This window comes from Pholcus phalangioides, unplaced genomic scaffold (assembly GCF_987345545.1).
Source record: "Pholcus phalangioides strain wild (caught in Gottingen) unplaced genomic scaffold, Ppha-v1.0 ptg000022l_1, whole genome shotgun sequence".
NCBI classification, from domain to species: domain Eukaryota; kingdom Metazoa; phylum Arthropoda; class Arachnida; order Araneae; family Pholcidae; genus Pholcus; species Pholcus phalangioides.
Window position 1 is genome coordinate 34,432,657 of NW_028301615.1, and position 19,671 is coordinate 34,452,327.

The 19,671-nt window shown below is 35.1% G+C and overlaps 1 protein-coding gene across 1 annotated transcript in view; it reads right to left on the reverse strand.

The window, feature by feature from the left end:
- Positions 1-225: 225 nt before the first annotated feature.
- The window catches only part of AGBE (1,4-alpha-glucan-branching enzyme), a 31,900-nt gene continuing 12,454 nt past the window's right edge, over positions 226-19,671 (reverse strand). Inside the window, exons 8-15 of the mRNA XM_089249334.1 lie at positions 17,331-17,574; positions 17,134-17,232; positions 15,142-15,252; positions 11,037-11,208; positions 9,747-9,931; positions 7,408-7,538; positions 3,805-3,922; positions 226-903 (exon numbers count right to left, since the gene is read on the reverse strand). Coding sequence (XP_089105460.1) covers positions 856-903; positions 3,805-3,922; positions 7,408-7,538; positions 9,747-9,931; positions 11,037-11,208; positions 15,142-15,252; positions 17,134-17,232; positions 17,331-17,574 — 1,108 coding nt within the window. The 3' untranslated portion in view covers positions 226-855. The remainder of the gene's footprint in view (positions 904-3,804; positions 3,923-7,407; positions 7,539-9,746; positions 9,932-11,036; positions 11,209-15,141; positions 15,253-17,133; positions 17,233-17,330; positions 17,575-19,671) is intronic.

The window sequence follows — 19,671 nt, forward strand, 5'->3', positions numbered from 1 at the left end:
ACTTTTTAAATCCTCCAAGTTTGAAGAAAACCCGGGCAGCGCCAGGTATTATAGCTATCCCCAGCGCGACCCAACCCATACAGGTAAAAGGCTTACATCCCGGAAGGGGCAGAGCCTGGTCTGTTTTGACAGGTATTACAGCTAGTCACAATATATAATGAGAGTTTGTTACAAACCATTTTTTCAGTATTGAAAAACACAAAATAAGCAGATCAGAGACTTACGTAGTAAAAAAAAATATTTATAACATAACAATTATAGCTATTTCAATAACGATTTTGTTTTTCCTCTAAATATGGCACATTTAATGCAAAAAATACATCTAGAATGTTCAAGTTGCCAGTGAAAGCAATAACTATAAAAAAAACTTCTACAGAATTATAAAAAAAAGAAAATCATTGTGCATTAGCAATGAGAAATTAACCTAAAAATCTTTGGTCCATCAGGATATTTGTCAAAATAACTTTCTAAAAACATACGAAGAATAACAAAACTTCTCTATTTATCCCGTTCAAATAATGGATCTGTAGGGAGGGGAATGGATTAATATTTTAACAGAACATATTTGAAAAAGACACCTGCTGCGAAAATACCGCTAGAATGTTCCAATGCCATTAAATGCAAAAAAATATATAGGGTTTGCAAGTTGTTTCTATCACAAAACAGTAAAATTTTGACGACAAAACGCTACAAAAATATATTTTATACCTGCGCATGTTTTTTATATGGAAGATAACTTTTTATATATATTTTCTGTGAAACAGTCCCTTGAACAAAACATTACTAACAGCTACTCTATTCAACGGAGAATTTGGCAATGCAGTCTTGTGATAATCGCCTCTTTTTGAACAACATTCAGTTTGCAGGGGCAAACACGATAGCTACTCGACTAGGAGCGTAAATCTGAAAATAATAAAAATTGTAATGAAAATTTCTCAATATTGTCTATTCAAATACAAAAACAAAATCCAGAATTTATGGATTGTGAACATAAAAAATAGAAAAAAACAGATACAATAACGAAAGCTTACAATTACAGGAAAAATTGACATCCTGACACACTTCTTGTTATAAGGAAATTTAAAGTTTTTGCTCGGTCAGAAATATTAAATTCCGAAACATTTTTCCTTCAGAGAGAAATTATGTCACTCTCCATTGTTCATCATAACTACGAAAGACAGGATACAAAGCAGAGATGAAAATGAACTTTGGAAAAAAAATGAACATGCTTCTGCAAGGAATCGAACCACCGTCCCCATTTCGCAGTCCAGGCAAGTGCTGTAGCATTAAGTTACAGAAGACTGACCTTTTCTTCCCTTGGGGCATGTATGCACGCTGAACAGGACTATGCATGGGGCAACCTTCTAATTCACCCAATAGCTTTAAGAGACACTAGCCCTCAGATGATGCTATATAGAGAGAACCAATGTCATTTCACTGTTCATACAAACCGTGCATCATCTGGACGCTATTGTCTTTAAGAGCTATTAGCTGAAATATGAGGCTGCCCATGCATGGTCCCATTCAGCCTGTATACATTATCTAAGGCAAGTGTGCTCAACCTTTTTGAGAGTGCAGGCCACTTTATTGGTTTGGAAACAGTGTTGCTGGCCACTAGAGTTAAGAGTCAAGAGAGCCAAGAGTCACTACAAATGATTTGCAAGTGTGCCGCAGGCTGCTTGAGTGATCTGGAAATGTGCCAAGAGCCACTTAAGTGATCTGTAAAGTTGATGTGGGCTCTTAAGTGAACTATAAATGTGTTTCAAGTCAATCAAATCAAATGATCTGGAATTGTGCCGCCAGCCACTCAAGCAATCTGCAAATATACCATGAACAACTTGGTTGAAATGGAGGTGTCCCTTGGGTCACTCAAATGATCAGAAATGTGCTTAGGGTCACTGATCTGAATGTGTGCCATTGGCAGCACAAATAACCTGGAAATCTGCTGCAAGTCACCGAACTAATCTGAAAATGTACTATGGAACACTTGAGTTATTTGGTTATTTGTCATGGACCACATCAGATTCTTCTAGGGTCACATTTGGGCCGTGGGTTGAGCACGTATGCTCCAAGGGAAGAAAATGTCAATCCTCTGCAGCTTAATAGTGAAACACTTGCCTGTACTGAGAGTGGATGGTGGTTCGATTCCCAGCAGAGGAGCATGAATTTTCTTTGCAAAGTTCATCTTTATCTCCACTTTGTATCCAGTCTTTCATTTCTCCTTCATTGGGATTATAGACATCTTTTGTATCATGTTGCTTTAATGATAGTGATTGAACAGGATGCCAATTGTGTAATTACATCCTACCTGACAGGTATTTTTCAAAATGTTTTTTTTGACATAAATTTTCCGCTTTTGTAAGCTGTTTTGTATGAGAATGATGTTTCATTCTGATTTGTTCAGCTACTGGGTAAACAAGATTTGAAATAAAAATTGTTGCAGAGAGGTTTTACAGAGTATACAAATATGACCCTGCCTTGCATTTCAGGCACAGTAAAATGATGACATAAGAAATCTAGTTAGAAAAACAATATAGTCACCCCCTTGGTGTTAGCGGGGGTTACATTCCAGAGGTGGCCACAAATAACCATAAACTTTTGTTTTTTAGACGTCTCATTTATATCTGCTTTGTGCAGCAAAAGTAGAAGGGGATGTCCAGTTATTATCAGCGATGTTTCCTGAAAGAATACTACAATGTTGTGCCGTTGTATTTGTATAGAAACAAGGTTTCCCCACCAATTTTCCATCATGTGAAAAATGTACCATAGATGAGTCTATGTCATGGAAACAGTCTATTGCCAATTTAAACTTGTGAAGCTCTGGCATTATGTCATTAGTAAATAACTTGTCTTCCACTTCTTAATCTTGATTATCTTCATGGGGGATAACATTTTAATTTCAGGAACAGTCAGCTTGATTAATACCTCCTGTCGATTTCTGAATTGCTGTCAAAAAATTCTCTAATTTCTTCTATGTCAACATCATTGAAACCTTCTCCACCCTGCTGCTTTGCTAACGTGTCTTTCATAACTTTTATAGCTGGCTCCACAGAAAAGGGGAGTGGAGGGAGGTGCTGTAGGTGTTTGAGCACCGATAGAGTTTTGCAGAGCAGGTTTGAGCACCCCCCCCCCCCCAGAAATAAATCACAATTTCCTGCTTAAAGCTCAATCTCAGCACCAACAGGTCTGAAACATGTCTGATGCCTATGAAAAAGGATGTGTCCTCGGGCACACATTGTAGTTCAAATTCTTCCAGCATGAGATGAGTGTTTTCATCTTTATAGCTTCCACAACTCTAGTCTAGCAATGACACTGATGGCATTAGTAAAATGCATTCATGACTTTAAGAAGCTTTTTGCATTTGCATCTTTTTTGATCGTCTGCAGAATATTCATCGAGCAATGTTTATAGCGAGCCATAAATGTTCACATACCATCCGATCAGGCAGCTAAATGCTAGATGTTGAGTTGGAAGGAGCATAGAGGACTCAAAGGTAATGATGTTCACAGGTGTTATGCAGTATCCAAAGACCTTCAAATAGCTTGAAATCTTCACTATCAAGACACCTTCTGACTTCAAGAACAAGACAATGTTTAAACTAATCCAGAAAAAGTGTTTTTTCTTAGTCCAAGCTGTTCTATCGTTCATGATCAATATTCCGTTCTAATATGAAAATTAGCACTGTATTGCAGAAAACTTGGAAAGAGTGAATATGAAAACTGTGAATACCGAGGGCTGACTGTAGTTACATAAATTAATTTCTGTTAAGACACATGAGAAAATTGAGAATGTGGTGATACTCACAAGCATAGAATTCTGCCTGCCGCTGTACATTTCAGGGAAAGTGAAGAACTCTGTATTGTGGTCCAAACGCTTGTGGCCTCCAAATTCTTCAGAATCGCTATCAAGTGCTATCTTGTATCTGAAAAAAATATGCTTAAGGAAAATAAAGCGATCCAGCTGAGGATTAGAATGTAAGCTTTGGAAGAATTCATCTCAACATGGGGAGTCAGAAACCAAATACATTTGGTAATCTATAATTTATTTATTTTTCACCAACCAAACAATCTATTACAGTGTACGGTGCCCCAGTCTCTAATATTTAATTTTTTATACATTCTCACCAAAAATTTACTTGAAAATTTTTCATCTTTAACGGAATGTGTGTGTGTGGGTCATAACTTAATCATATTTCATTTCATACTGTGCAACGACCATTGTCAATTTTAGCCATTGCCCCGAATGAGGGGGCTGGGATTATGCATATAAAATACATGAATATAAAAACACATTATTTAAAAAAAAAAACAACAATTTATATGCATCCATAAATTTTAATTATAAGGGATTTTAAAAGAAAAACTTGTCTGAGAAAATGGCCAAGTGATTGGTTATATATATATATATATATATATATATATTAGTGTTCAACATTTCTTTATTTGCAGACCAGTGAAGTTAATTTCACAGACCAGCATAAATAGGAGAAATAATTCGAGAACCGGCAAAAAAATAAATAAATAAAAGGAGGATGATTTCCTTACTTCCTTTTCATTATATTTCAAAATCTGGTATTATCCATGCAAGAAACACCATTGAGCCGGGATCCCTGTTGCCACCTATCGAGTAAAAACAGAACTGCCGCTCATAATTCTTCAAATGAAAATGGTTGGCTTTAAACTGGTTTGCAGTGTAAACATGAACAATATGTGGTATAATACTACAATATTCATTTTTATACTGCACTAGTGTAAAAATATTGTTTGTGTTTTTATGTCTGCTGCAAAATCACTTGCAAGCACTGTTGCGGAAAGCATATTAGCCAATACTTTGGTGCATAAGACACGAAAATTAACAGTGTATGATATCATACTGCATATCATTAATTTTTCATACTGCACAGCCAGGGTTGTTTGGTTTAAACCAAGTGGTTTTTTTCAAAAAATCAAATAGAAGTTGCCTAAATATCATTTTTTTTCCTTGAAAAATATCATATTGGTTCATTATTAGCCAAAATGTTTCATTTTTACCACATTTTATATCCTTGGGGTACATTCTGATGGTATATCTTTAAATGACATAAGATTTTATAAGTGGTTTTTTTCAAAAAGGCTCATAAAAGTGGCCAGAATATATATACATTTTTCATATGAAGTATCTTAGTCATTTAAAGTTATATATAAAAGCCAAAATTTTTTTCTCATTCTTACAACATTTTCTAACCTTTGGCTACATTCTGATGCTCTATCTTTAGCAAATTCATGAATAAGGATTGCATCACACATCTAAATGTAGTGGTGTATTATCTCACAGGGTTTCTTTTTCCCTTCACAAAGAAGCAGCTACAGTAGTGACACCATCATGCTAGGGGCAGTTGGTCCTATAATCCAATAAAGACACCAGCTGTCCTCAAAGGACAAAGACTAGTGTACTAGTTGTTACATTACCTCACATACATTTTCATTTTCTTTCCCATAAGAAGTAGCACATCTCCTAGACTTAATATTCAATAGTTGTTTTTTTTATACTTTCACACACACACTGTTAAGCCCAGTTAATCAAGGTTCTACTATATAGTAGTAACAGATTTATGAAAAATAATCAGCTATATACAGGGTGATTATAATTTAAGTTTTGATTCCAAAACTATACAATAAGTACTAATCAGAATGACTTGAAAATTTGCACGGATACTCCTGAAGCAATAGAAGTTTCTTTCGCAAAAGAAAAAAGTGCAAAATGCAGACGATGCTGTACTTGGCTAGCAGTATAATCTATTTTGTGCAACCACATCATTTCGGCACTTCCACAGCATCAGTGTGTGGATAGAACTTCTATCAAGATGCACATTGCAATACCAGCAAAGCAGATGGTGAAGACCCATTTTGACAGGATGCACCTCAACCCTTGCAACTTCTGGCTGTGGGGGGTACCTCAAAATGTTATAAACAGTGGACAAATGGCAAACTTTGATGAATTGCAATCTGCAGCACATTCCCTATACGTTAGAAGTTCCTCAGGAATATTAACCGGGGGGGGGGGGCATTTGTTTTAATAAAGCTGAATTGCAAGCACATCCACATTATTACCATGGCATACTCCGATTCTGTTGAACAAGAATTTTTGTGCTTTCAACCTCATAGCCAGTGGACAACATATTTAACATTCCTTAAGTAAGTTGTAGTTATTTGTTCAATTACTTTGTTTTTTGTGATGTTTCCATGAATTATGAAATCGTGAAATGCTATAATTAAAGTATTCTGCGATGACTGGCTATCGTTTCCATTCTGCGAGCAAATTTCCCACATGTTGGATGATGTCATTAATTTTACATTTTTAAGTATTTTTTCCCCTTTATCAAATAAAATTGAATTTTTTCAGGAATATTCACGTCAATTTTCAAGTCATTCTGACAATCGTTCTTTTTTTACACTGTTTTGAAATCAGAACCTTATTATAATCACCCTGTATATCGTAAATCATTGCTAATTAATCTGCATTATTTATGCTTCATTAAATGCATTATATTCACCTAATTTTTATTACTTTTTGCAAAATAGCTTCGTAATTAAGTATACTGAAAGTAACTGGAGAAAAACCTTTATATATTATATGATTAATAACAACATTAAAAGAATTTTCAAACACATAGTAATCCATTGAGTTAAGTAAAAAATAATTAAATTGCAAAAGTTGGCTTTAGTTAAAATATAAGAAATATTTATTAATTAAATATGGGAATATGGGAATTATATTAATAAACATTTTATTTTAGTTAATTATTGGAAGGTTGAATGATTTTTCAGAAATTTTATTGTTTTTAATGTTAATACTATTTAAAACAAAAAAAATGGTTTAAACCAAGAAAACCGGTTTTTTTACCAACCCTGCTGCACATTGCTTTAAGACAATTTCAGTTGAAGAATTTGTAACAAACAGTTTTTGTTATATCTAACAGGTGGTGGCAGGGGTCCTAGTATGAAGTTCGGATCCCTTTCTCTATCTCAATCAATTTTCATGCACATTTGTGTTCGACACAGAAATACTGGAATGGGAAAGCAAAATTCGAACCCATTCATCAATTTTCAAGGTAACATAATTTATCCTTCTAATACACTCAGATCTTCTGGAGAAATTTTTGGCAAACATCTTTCATTCGAGAAAAAAATAAAACAAAGTATCAATTATGGGCAATTAAATTCAGCAGATTCAAGGAGATAAATCTAAATTGAGAATGAAAAAATTGTATATATTGAATGCAATATAATTGAAAGTGCCGAATAGATGAAGTTAGTTAATAACAGAACCTAGAAAAATCTTAATCATTTTCAATTTTGGTTTCCGAATACATTTTAAGATTTTGTTCTTTTCTCTAAGACAAAATTACTACTACCAACAAAAGGATACTTTCCGGGTTTGTCAACACCTATTTTGTAATCGGCGAAACTTTTTGATGAATGGAAGTTGAATACAAACACCAAATTCGCTCTTTCAAACACGATAACTTTATCATCTTCATGCTTCCAACTGACATAGGCCTTAAGAATCAAAGAAATATTTTGAATGAATGAAATTCAAACAAGTATTATAACATGTGCGCAAGCAAGTTGTAATTTAATTTTATCATATACTTACAATAATGAAAGATGCAACCATTTTTTTGTCTGGAGGCTAAAGAAAAGTGTGTTGTGTGTGTGTGTGATGTAATGGACAACTTTATAGTCATACTAACTACAATACCCGAGGTTTTACCCATATACTGGCAGCATTAAGAAGTGGCAAATCATTGTAAAGGAATAAACATGTCTGAAACGCAGTGTTAGGGAACCACGGTAATCAAAGTAAACATTGCAAAAAAAAATTGTTGATGCCCACAAATCATTGTTTGCAAAACAGTTTTTTTTCCCATTTCAGTCATTCGCTCAGCTCTGAAAAAATTTTAAAGTAGCCTATCATTCAAGTTGAGTACCATTTGGTATACATGCAAAATTTGACGATGATCAGCCAAAAACTGTAAATTTGTATAGAGAATACACACAGACAGAAAATCAATATTTTACATACACTCATGTATAAGACATGAGTCAACATCACCAACAACCATTTTCAATCTGCTGCTGAATGAAGATCTCTAAATTTTTCCATTTTGCTCTGTCTGATGCTTTAGCCACAGCCACTTTTCTGATCTCATCCATCCATCTTGCATGGGGGATGCCTTCTCGGATGTTTAACACCACAGGAGTACCAATCTAGAATACTTGTAGTCTAGCTGTTGTCCTGTCTTCTTGCAATATGTCCAGTCTGTTTTAGATGTTCAATTCTTTCCATGATATCATATACCTTTGTGTGGTTCCTTATCCAAGTGATTTGTTTCCTGTCTTTCTCCTTGTGATGCCTAGCATAAATCTTTCCATGCTCCTTTGAAGTAGCCTTTGTATAGTCTTGCTTGTGAGTGTCCATGTTTTAGCTCCATAAGTCAGTGCTGTTAGCACACTGATTAAACACCTTTAGTGGTCCTGAAGTGGGGGGGGGGGGGGAAGACATAACGCTCACTGGTGATTCTTAATTTTTCACTAGGCTGAAACTCTAATAAACATGAACTGAAACTCTTGCAACCTATTGCGTAATAAATTTATGAAGAATCAGTAACATGTATGATGAAACATTAGTTAAGAACCACTACTTTACAGCACACAGACTCTGCTGGTCATATATCGCCATGTGGCAATTTCCAACCAGTGCAGTTGGGTCGGATTTGAAGGTGCAATCTTTATCGGTGGTACCCCAGGCTTGGTAGATGAAGAGCTTGTTTCTGATGTTCTTGCCTGGAATCGAACCCACAGATTTTGGCTGTAACCTTCATGGTGGAAGAGAAGACAGGCATCTTACTACTGCGTCACTCTGGAGCAGTTAAGAACCACTGGGTTAGGTGTTTGATCTTGTTAAGTAATTTATCATACTACACTTTTGAGCTTTAATAGGAAGTAGCTAGGGCCTGTTCCTCATAAGTTCAGGCCTTGGGCAAACATGACTTTGAGGCCCCTTTGTATATAGCATTATTTGAAGCACGGGCAAAGAGGGCTGGCTGCCTGCCCTCCCCCCCACCCCCTTTGAGACAAAAATAAAAACATTTGTTAATATTTTTGTAAACATTTAAAATATCAAAAGATGCCAATTTTGGCATCTGAATAGGCCCTGGAAATTTGTGGGCTTTTTTTGCTCATGTAAGAAACAGACCTCGAAAGTGGCAACAGTGATAACTTTATTAAAACTTCTGGATGGCAGATGATAAAAAATACTGATGTCACCAGATGCCCTCAGCAGCACATAAACTAGTGAGGTTGCTAGCTGAAAGCAGTTCCAAGCAATATTGAAAAAATGCTATAGCTGTCTCAAATTTAAAATAAATTGGAGTAGGCTGTGACATGAATATGTCCTTCGCGCCTTGAACTGCATGGTAGGTACTGACAAAGAAATTGGTATTCTCAGATTTGTCTTGGAAATATCTAACATACAATACCATTGTCTTGTATTTGCATTGCAAACCTTCTGAGATATAATGTAAAACACTTTTGTTATGAAAGTGAGACGAGAGCTTGGTGAGCAGACCAGAAGTGGTATTAAAACCAAAGCAGTATCATTTGATTTGTGGGAACGAGATCTACCCACAGATTTTTTTAATTAAAAACACTTGATTCTATGATAAAATAGAAAACATATCCCCCACATAAATAGATTTTACTTACTTGGGGTGAACTCAGCCAATGGAATCTTTCTTCAGTCAAATTCATCGCACGATCAAAGTTGTTTAGGAACTTGTACCGCAACAAATCGTCATCTACCAAATTCCACTGTCTTCTTGCATATTTATAACTCTCCTGGTTGCCAATCCTAGGGAAATCAAGCCATTCTGGATGGCCAAATTCATTGCCTGAAAATGAATTTCATTGCCATGAAAGTAATGAATAACTTATGTCCAATTTTACAATGTTAAAAATGTTTCGATTAGAACTAAACATTGAAAAGATATTTGGTGATGTACTTCAAGTATGGGTAAATTGGGTAACTTTAAGTATGTTTTGGGAGAATGGAGGATAGGGTCAAAACTCTGGAGTCTCCCTGAAAATCAGAGAGAGAAACCTGGTAGACTCGGTAGCTGTCATAGGCACATGGTGATTGTGACTGAAGAACTGCCCCTCCCCCAACTTAATTTTATTGAGCAACTGTTGATTTTATTAGTAGATACCTATTCCTTGAAACAGATTCCCCAGGACATCAAACCCCCTGACATGAGAGAAAAATTTGATTATTGAAACCTTAAACCTTTAATGATTCAAAGGTACAGCCTCATTAATGCACATTAATAAAAAATCTCTGCTGTAAATATTTTAAATGCGTTTTCGAATTTTTTTTTATTAATTTAGTCCGTGTAAAATGCAGTATTTTAAAACCTTCTAAAAACTTCATCAATGGAAATAGCCTACATATGTAGAGACCTCTCCACTTGTTAATATCACATATGCAGGAAACTGGTTGTTTGCAGCGATGACGACTAGGAAAGAAAAATTCATGTGTGTCCACTGGTACTTGAACCATAGCCCTCTCACAGTTTGGATGAGTGTGCTACCACTGCGCTATAGAAGTAATGAAGAAAACTGAAAGGCTTGTCAATACAAGTTTCAGTTCCATATGTACCTTGCATTAACAAGTGAAGAGGACATTTTCTCTTCATATATGCCACCATCTGGCGGCCTTGATACAGTTCTGAAGGCATTACCTGATTGCTTGTCATCTTCCATTGCATGGTGCTGTTCAGCATATACGCTCGAAGGAAGATCTTTCCAGTAGAAAGAAATTTCCTATTGCTTCTATAGTGTAGTGCACTCTTCCGGACTATGAGAGGGCTGTGGTTTGAGTTCCAGTGGAGGCAAATGTGAATTTTTTTTCCTAGTTGTCATCTGTGCATATCAACCAGTTTCCTACAAACTTTGTGTTATGAAAGTACATACTTGAACACCATGGAAAAGATGACTTACCAATGAAGTTCAGCCAAGCCTCTCCACCAAGGGAATGGGTTATGAAGCGAATCATTTTATGCAATGCTATTCCTCTATCAATGGGTGCAATCAAAGGAGTAAGTACAGACATGTAGTCATACATTTCTTTATCCATTAACCAAAATGCTATTGTTTTATCACCAACAAGAGCCTGAAAAATCAAAAGGGAAAATATTAAAATTTTGTGAAGGCTTCGATATTTTGATTCTGCCAAATGAAAATGCTGCGTTGTATTTTTATACTCTCGTCTAAAAAATAACCCTGATATGCCGTTATTTTTGAAAAATCTGATTGCTGATGGTCTAAAATATTCATGGTTATAATAATATAATGCCAACTTAAAAAAAAAAAATGTCATGTAAGTGCTATGGGGCCGTTCAAGTATTAAGTCATCATTGATGGGGGAGACGGGGGTTTCCAATTTGCTGACTTTTGATAAGGGGGGGGGGGTGTTTGGATTATGCTTACATCATCAACCACCTTTTATGAAAATATGAAATATTTTTAATGGCATCTTACTCGGTGTGACAAAAATGAGAAAACCCTTTCGACAGTTTGTGAACAATGGAAGTAACATCCCTCCTATTCATAAGTGCCCTACAGAGCCACTTTAGTGATCTCTAAATATTTCGCGGATCCAAGTGATCTGGAAATGTGTCCGGGCCACTTAAGTGCTCTGGAAATGTGCCATGCATCACTTAAATAATCTGAGAATGTGTCGTGGGTAATTTGAGTGATGTAGAACCGCACTGGAGGCCACTTAAGTGCTCTAAAACTACGTCACATGTCACTCAAGGGATCTCTAAATGTGTCACGGATCGCTTAAGTGTTTTGGAACTGTGTCTCGGGTCATTTAAGTGATCTGAAAATATGCCACGGGCCGCTTAAATGTTCTGGAATTGTACCATGGGACACTTAAGCGATCTGTAAATGTGCCGTGTAGTTAATTTTTACAAAATTAGGTTTGAAGAGAGCAGGCCACATCAAGTAACCCCCAGGGCTATATTTGGTCCGGGGGCCAAGGAACTTTATGTGATTTATCATTATATGGCTTAGAGGGTGGGTCGCGATGAATTTATTAAAGATAAATTTTGAGTTCATAGCCTTCAAATAACATTGAAATTAACAGAAATTGATTATAACAACATGTAAAGGTATTTTCTTCCGAAATTTCAATTTAAAAAAAAATAATTTTTTTTGCATTAAAAAATAAAATTTTGATCGTGGAAAGGGGGCACGAGAGAACCCCCCCCCCCCCCCGTGTACGTCTCTGATCCCACCAATATGCGTTAGGTTTCAGAGGGGCAGAGTTGATGAAATTTTGCTGACAGGGGGGGGGTCAAAAATGGCTAAAAATTTGCTTACGTAATACTTGAATGGCCCCTATCAGGTTTAATTTCCTATAATTTGAATTACTTGATCTTGGCACATAAATGGTGTTTCTCCAGTGCACCATAAGTTATTTTATGGTACTTCTTTGTTTTTACGTTGCAATCAGTCCAAAAAAATATTGTTTTATTCAACACTGCTATTGAGAGTACAGACGAATCTTGTTAACCCCCTTTAACTAGCATAGCAGAAATCACTTAACCCCCCCCCCCACTCCTCCTTTAAAATACTGTATTTTTTTCTTTTATGAAGTAGGCTTTCTTCCGATTTTCAACTGGTGCAAAGTAAAGAGTATAGAGAAATGTGTTCCATTGAGAAATCAGTTTCACAAAATATCTGGGCTCGTCATTGCTAAAATAAAAAACTTTTCAAAGGTGAGGCATCGGGTCAATGCTTCTTAGAGGATTAAGGCAAACTTACTTGATACAAACAAAATGCTTGTCCTACCCCAGATGGCATCAAAAATTATACTGTATCTCCCCCCCCCCCCCCCCCCCACTATCTAGCATGCCGTAAAAATCAGAAGACACCACGGTTTTTAAATGTTGGAGTCTGGTCCATTCCCGACATGCCAGGAAAAGAGAGTTTCAATGAGGATCACATTATATATTCAGAAAATCAATATTAATCTATATTAAATACTGAATAAATATATGAAAGGCAATAAAATAATAATTTTAACTATAGCAAACGTGTTTGGTCCAGAAATTTTATAATGAAATAAAAATTCAGCATTTACTTATCACGCTAACCTAATTAATGCCAGCTTAATATGAAGTAAGATATTGCATGGCTTTTTTTTTTAATGTTCATGTATCAAACAGAGAAATATGCTTTCACTTTAAATATTACAATATCATGTTTTGCAGTGCGATTCTTTAACTTTTTGCTCTGCTTATTCATATCTTAAACACATGGTCGAAAAAAAAGGAATGCAGAAATACTTTGCAGTCTACTAATTTAGCCCATCTAATCTATGAGAAAGAATATGCTTAGTATCAGACATTTGCAATAAACTAAGATTTATGGTAGCAAAAAGCAAATGTGAAATTGAAGCTCTCTTCAACGCAGTTCACAAAACACAAAGGATCTCAAAAAGCAGAGAACAGACGAGGTGGAAATCAGCCAATTCAATTGATTATTTGATTAAATATATTTAAGAATTTTCTGGAACCAGAATCTGTACCTTGATTTTTCTGTCATGCAAAAAAAAAAAAAAAAAAAATATGGGTATTAGTGGCACGCCAGCTAGTTTAGGGGTAATAAGGTAGGAATATCTATGTTTAATATGAACCTGTAAAACTGAATGAACACCAGAACTTTGTCACTGGACTTATCCCATCGCAGAGATATCTTCCAGCCCAGTTGTAAGAATGGCACAGTCCAGAACACTTTTTTTTCCTTCTTTGACTCAAAATAAAAACAAACATTCAAAATTTTTACAATATTTTCCCTGAACAATTGGCTACTGTCACGATTAACAAATTTTGTGGTAATAACAGACAAGATAGGATTGAGATAAAAGTTCCAGGGTTTTGTTAATAAGGATGGATGTAATGTACATATTAGAATGAATGTATACTTAAAAAGCAATTGGAGGAGGCCCCATGCCATCTCTTCTGTTATCTTACACTTGTCATATTACAAATACAGGATACAAGAAAAAAAAAGGAAAATGAGAATCTTATAGTGAAATATAAAATATCCATCGGAGTGAGTCATCTCGCTTAACACCTTGTTGGTGAGCAAATGGGTTTGATAACTTCTGGGCTAGAAACTAACATCAAAAAACTAGCATCATTAAACTTATTGGGTTGAGTTCACTCGCTCCAGTGAACCTGAACGTAAAATAAAAATACATGGGGGAATATATGCAATTAGGGATAATCCGTGCCATCTTGCTTAGCACCTTATTTGGTGAGCAACATGAATATGACAATATGAACCTGTAAACAGCAAACTTCCAGTCGCAATGACAACTCCAACTTAAAAGATAAAAAAAATCCAGGTTGTTTTCTTCAAAAGTTCTCTCCAGAAATAATTCTGGAGCATGAGGCTTTTAAATGGCAGGTAACTACCATTGCCCTTCTTGGTTTCAATGCCTGATAATTCGACAATACTTGGCAAAACTAATTCACAATTCCTTTTTTCATCCAGCAATGCTTAATTTTCTTTCCAATTGCCTAAATTTTCACTGTAGTTGCATTTTTTTGTTTTACTATTCATTGGGTCATTGCACATGAAAATGACTGATTTTAAGGAAAATTAAGAAACAGAATGGAAAAAAAAAAGTACCAGTTGAATGAACTGCCATATGAGGTTGCGCATTACCCTGAAGCACTATGGCTATTCACAAGTGCTAGTTACTCAAGACACAATTCGCCACACATTTGCAACATTTGTGTGAAGAGAAAAAATTTAATTTCTTTAACCAGACAAGTAGCCAGAAACTTTTCTATGTGTGCGCAAGAAAAAAATTAATTTCTTTTCTTCTGCGGTATTGCAAATCATCAGAAAACGATTCAGCAGGCTACTAAGCTCATAATCAATTTATCATAGGAGCAGTTTAAGGGTTAAAAAGATTCACCATTTCATTAAAAAAAACCTTCTCATTGAACTTTATAGATTAAACAGGGAAAAATTATTTCAATTTTTGATAATTGCCTTGAAATATAGTTGAAGGGATTAAACTCACCTGGTCATGAGATTCAGCATAAGTAACTGTCTTCTCCATCCATCTACGGTTGCTTAGAGTGTGAACTATATCACCCATGTTCCAATCTTCGTCTTGATGTTCCTTCAGTAGCTATATAATAAACAGAGAAAAAGAAATTAAAGGACTGAATCTTATTACTCGCAAGTCAAAACTGATTGAACTATAACTGGGTAAACAAAGCATAATGTAAAGAAATCATGTGTAAGAACATGTTTTTTTTTTCTGAAATAAAAAAGTTATTGTGCAAAAAGTTAAAAAAAAAAATACAGCAGCACCATGATCTATGAAAGTATTGGCTCGAAAGTAAATATCAGCTAGTGAGAATGAAACTTCCAGGTAAAAAAGGCTTGTTTAATGTAATGTTCAAAAGCTTTGAACAAATTAAAAACAACAGTGTTGTTGGACAATACTACATAGTGGTTTGCAAGAATATGGTAGCAAAATTACTTTTTTTCTGCATAGAACACACTGTCCTGTAGCATCTCTCACTATAATTTTCTGCTTATAATAGCCAAGTTATACAGTAAGGCTGAACACATAGTGAGGCAACCACGAGGTATGGGAGTGCATAAAGGAGACTAGCAATGAAAACAATTGTATTGCTTTGTTCTACACATATTCGAGCAGCGAGACAAACAAGAGATAGTGTCCACTCAACGAGGTGCGCTACCTACAATCTGGTTTGCTTTCACCTCGATCTGCAGATTGGTCCGTTTCTTCCTTTTTTTTCTTTCCTTCTTCTGCAGAAGAATCATCATTATTACATCTTACATTTCAGAACCCCTCTGGCTATTTTCTCTATCCTGTTCTACTATGAGCGAATGTCTCTTCCTCTACCCCTATGCATTTTTTTCTTCCTATAGTTGCGATTCTCGTACCGCTTACCTCTTTGTCCCACTGTAATTTCAGCCTAAGATTTAGGTACAAAATTATCACTATTAACATCACCCTGCCTATAATGTCACCTTTTATTGATCCCAGCCCATCAGTGAATTAGGATTACTTGTTATTTAGTCACCCTGCTTATGAAACAATTTCTATTCCATCCCCAAAGATGACCTTATGCAAACACAAGGCCACAACAGGCAAATTGCCCAACGATGGCTGAAAATTCATTGTAATTGTAAAACTCATTAAATTGCTTACCGAGGTGTGTACATTCAAAACATGTAAATTTTTAAGTGTTGATTATAGACTGTTGCATATGATCCACCGCTTTCTGCGCTCTAGGAAATTTTGATGTTTTTTAAATAAATCTACAAAATAAAACTAATTCAACAACTTCGCATAGATTTGATAGGGTGTGGATGCAAGTAAAAGGGGATCAACTTTTTCTCCCCTGAAAACATGACTTTCCTATTCTTCAAGATTCAATGATTAAGTTGCCTTATTGAAGAGACTTTCCAGATATTAGCCCCAAGATGAACTACGAACAGAACAGTAAGTCTCAACCAGGAAAGTTGCCTTAGTTTTAACGAAACTAAGGCAAACTGTAGCGAAACCTCAACAATGATAAATCCCTCTATAACAAGGATTGTCAACCTGTGGACAGTTGCAAGCTCCAGGACAATGAAATAATCAAATTTGATAAATTAAAAGAGGCCTGCCGGGCTCCACCATAGAAATTGTAGGCTAGAAAGCAAGTCAGAAAAGGTTGAGAACAGTTGATCTACAATGTTTCCTAAAGTGGGTAATATTGGCCCCTGATGAGGGCGATAGAAGCTGTGGGTACAACATAGGATACTATAGGTTCACTTGAGTTGGGGGAACAATCAAAGAAACAAATTTCTGAAGGGGGAGGATGGAACAAGATATTTGAGGAACTACGCTCTACAATGATATTTTTTCACAGTTCACAAAATATTGTATTGAAATTTCACCGTCTTTACGAAAGATACAAATTATGAGAGGATCACTAACACACCATACTGATGTTTTTACACTCTCTTGAGAAATAAAAAAAAGTATTACCTGAATCCATTTATCGGGTATTGCCATTCCTAAACGATAATCAAAACCATTTCCACCTTCTGATACAGGTCTGCACAATCCAGGCATTCCTGAAACATCCTGTAGAACCAAAAAAAGTTGTATACGAAAATATAATAAACACACAATTTTTCAATTAATTATTTAAAAATAATTTAATATATATTTTTCCTTTTCACCTCAGCAATAGTTATCAGCTCAGGATAAAACTTGTGGAGCATGTGGTTGGCCAACATTAAGTACGTTAAGGACTCTGTGTCAGTATTTAGGCCAAAGTATTCATTGTAGTCTCCACTGAAGCCATGGCCTATGCCATGAGTGTGATACAACATCGAAGTTACACCATCAAATCGGAAACCATCGAATTGGTACTCATCCGTGTACCAACATAAGTTTGATAAAAGAAACCTCAGCACTTCCCACCTGAAATGTAAATAATTGAGTTAAAGCATGAAATCAAATTTTCACTAATCTATAAACAGTGAAATGCCTCTTGAAGTCACCTCCCCCCCCCCCCTCCCCTTTTAAGGCAAAATAATAATTGTGTTTTGTTTAACATAACTTTTATGTTAAACTCAATAAGACACCCCTTTTTTTTTACCGTCACCCCTTCTTTCACTTTTTTTTCTTTTGCCTGTCAGCATAAACAAAAGAGGGGCTTTATGGTATATAAAATTGATTTTCTGTCTGTATGTTCTCAATACAAATTTACAATTTTAATCTGATCTTTGCCACATTTTATACGTATGTGTACCAAACAGGACCTGACTTGAATGACACGCAACTTTGAAAGTTCATCAGAGTTAGGAATATTCCTAGAATGGCCAAAAAATGTCCAGCAATAATGGTTTGTAAAACAATATGTATTGTTGCCAGTATTTATTATACAGTAAAATCTCTCAACAATGGCCGTTAACGGGACTGTGAAAATGTGGCCGGTATCTGAAAATCATTGTTTTGAGGTTTCTTGCAATGTTGAGTCTATGGGACACGTTCGGTTCCAACAAAATGTGGCCGTTGTTTGGAGGCAGATGTTAGAGAGGTTTTACTGTATTAAAGTTTTGACAGACTGAAAATAAAGACTCCTTGATTTCAAAGCTCTCTACATCCTTCTAAAAGCATATAAAGGTGATTCAAATTAAAAAGAGATTTTACCCAAAAACTACTGAAGAGCATTACAGAAAAAACATTGATTTCAAGACAATACATGTTGATCTAGAACCTTAAGACAATTGTCCACTATTCGCTCGAGTTAGCCAGGCTACAACACCCGTTAGATATCAGAATTAATATGTAAGTGCATAAAGTGATATTATGAGAGCTCATTCATAATTAATAGGAAAATAACGCAGAAAATTAATAATTAGAACAATGATGTTATTTATTAAAACTTTGTCAGTTGTATCATGAAATGGAATGCCAGCAATTAAGTGGTATCTCTATGATTCATGTATATGACCATGTTCTGTTTGACATGGGAAAAGTTCAGGTAATTTACAAGGAAAGGGTTCCCAAGGTGCCATCCTCAAAAAATTGCGAAATTTTTACATTCATCTTACCCAAAAGCACATGAAAAACAAAAAATTAGTGGGGAAGTGCCATTATTTGTTGTTGTTGTTAGGAACCACCGAGTCAATTTCGATTCTTGGTGACTCTATAGATCATGGCTCTCCAAGCTTTCGTGCCATTATTAAAGCGGCAAAAAATGATTAAAAATGCAATAGCTGACCAGGTTTGCTGGATATTTAAATTTATTCTTAGCCTCTATTGGCACATTCAAGTAATTACTTTTTTTTAGAGACCCATAATAGTTCTGCCAGAATTTATATATATATATATATATATATATTCATTTAAATGTTAAATATATATATATATATATATTGATTTAAATGTTAAATATATATATATATATATATATATATTTGACATTTAAATGAATAGAACCATTGACAATTTTTAAAGACTAAACTTTTTAAAGACATCACTTTTGGACCCTTTCCTTGCACCTCGGATGCCTCCTCCAAAATAATTTAGATAAATGTGTGACAACATGCATCATCTTCTTTCTACTTGAACTTACCCATGTCATTTTAACATCAACTTTATCATATATTAGTTTCCCCTACCCCTCATAACACCAAAAATGACCAGTTAGAGGGTTTTTGTACATACAAAAAAAATCTGTGAAACATTTTTTCCTCCAGATTTTTAGTGCACAATATTTCAAAACCCATCTGTGAAAGCATTTCAAGTTATATTCATTCTCAATTTCTAGATATGTGTTATTGAAAAACTAACATTTTTCTCAGAAAAATTTCAAATTTCAATCAAATTTAACATTTTGTCTCACAAAACATATCACCAATATATATATTTTTTTAAATACATAATTCTCATAGCTAGATAATACATTGCTATCTGAATTTTTGGAATTTAACAAATAATGTAGGTATTAATTTTTAATCAATGCCTTTTTATTTACTTTTTTCCTCTACCTTTTGGAATAAAACAGTATTT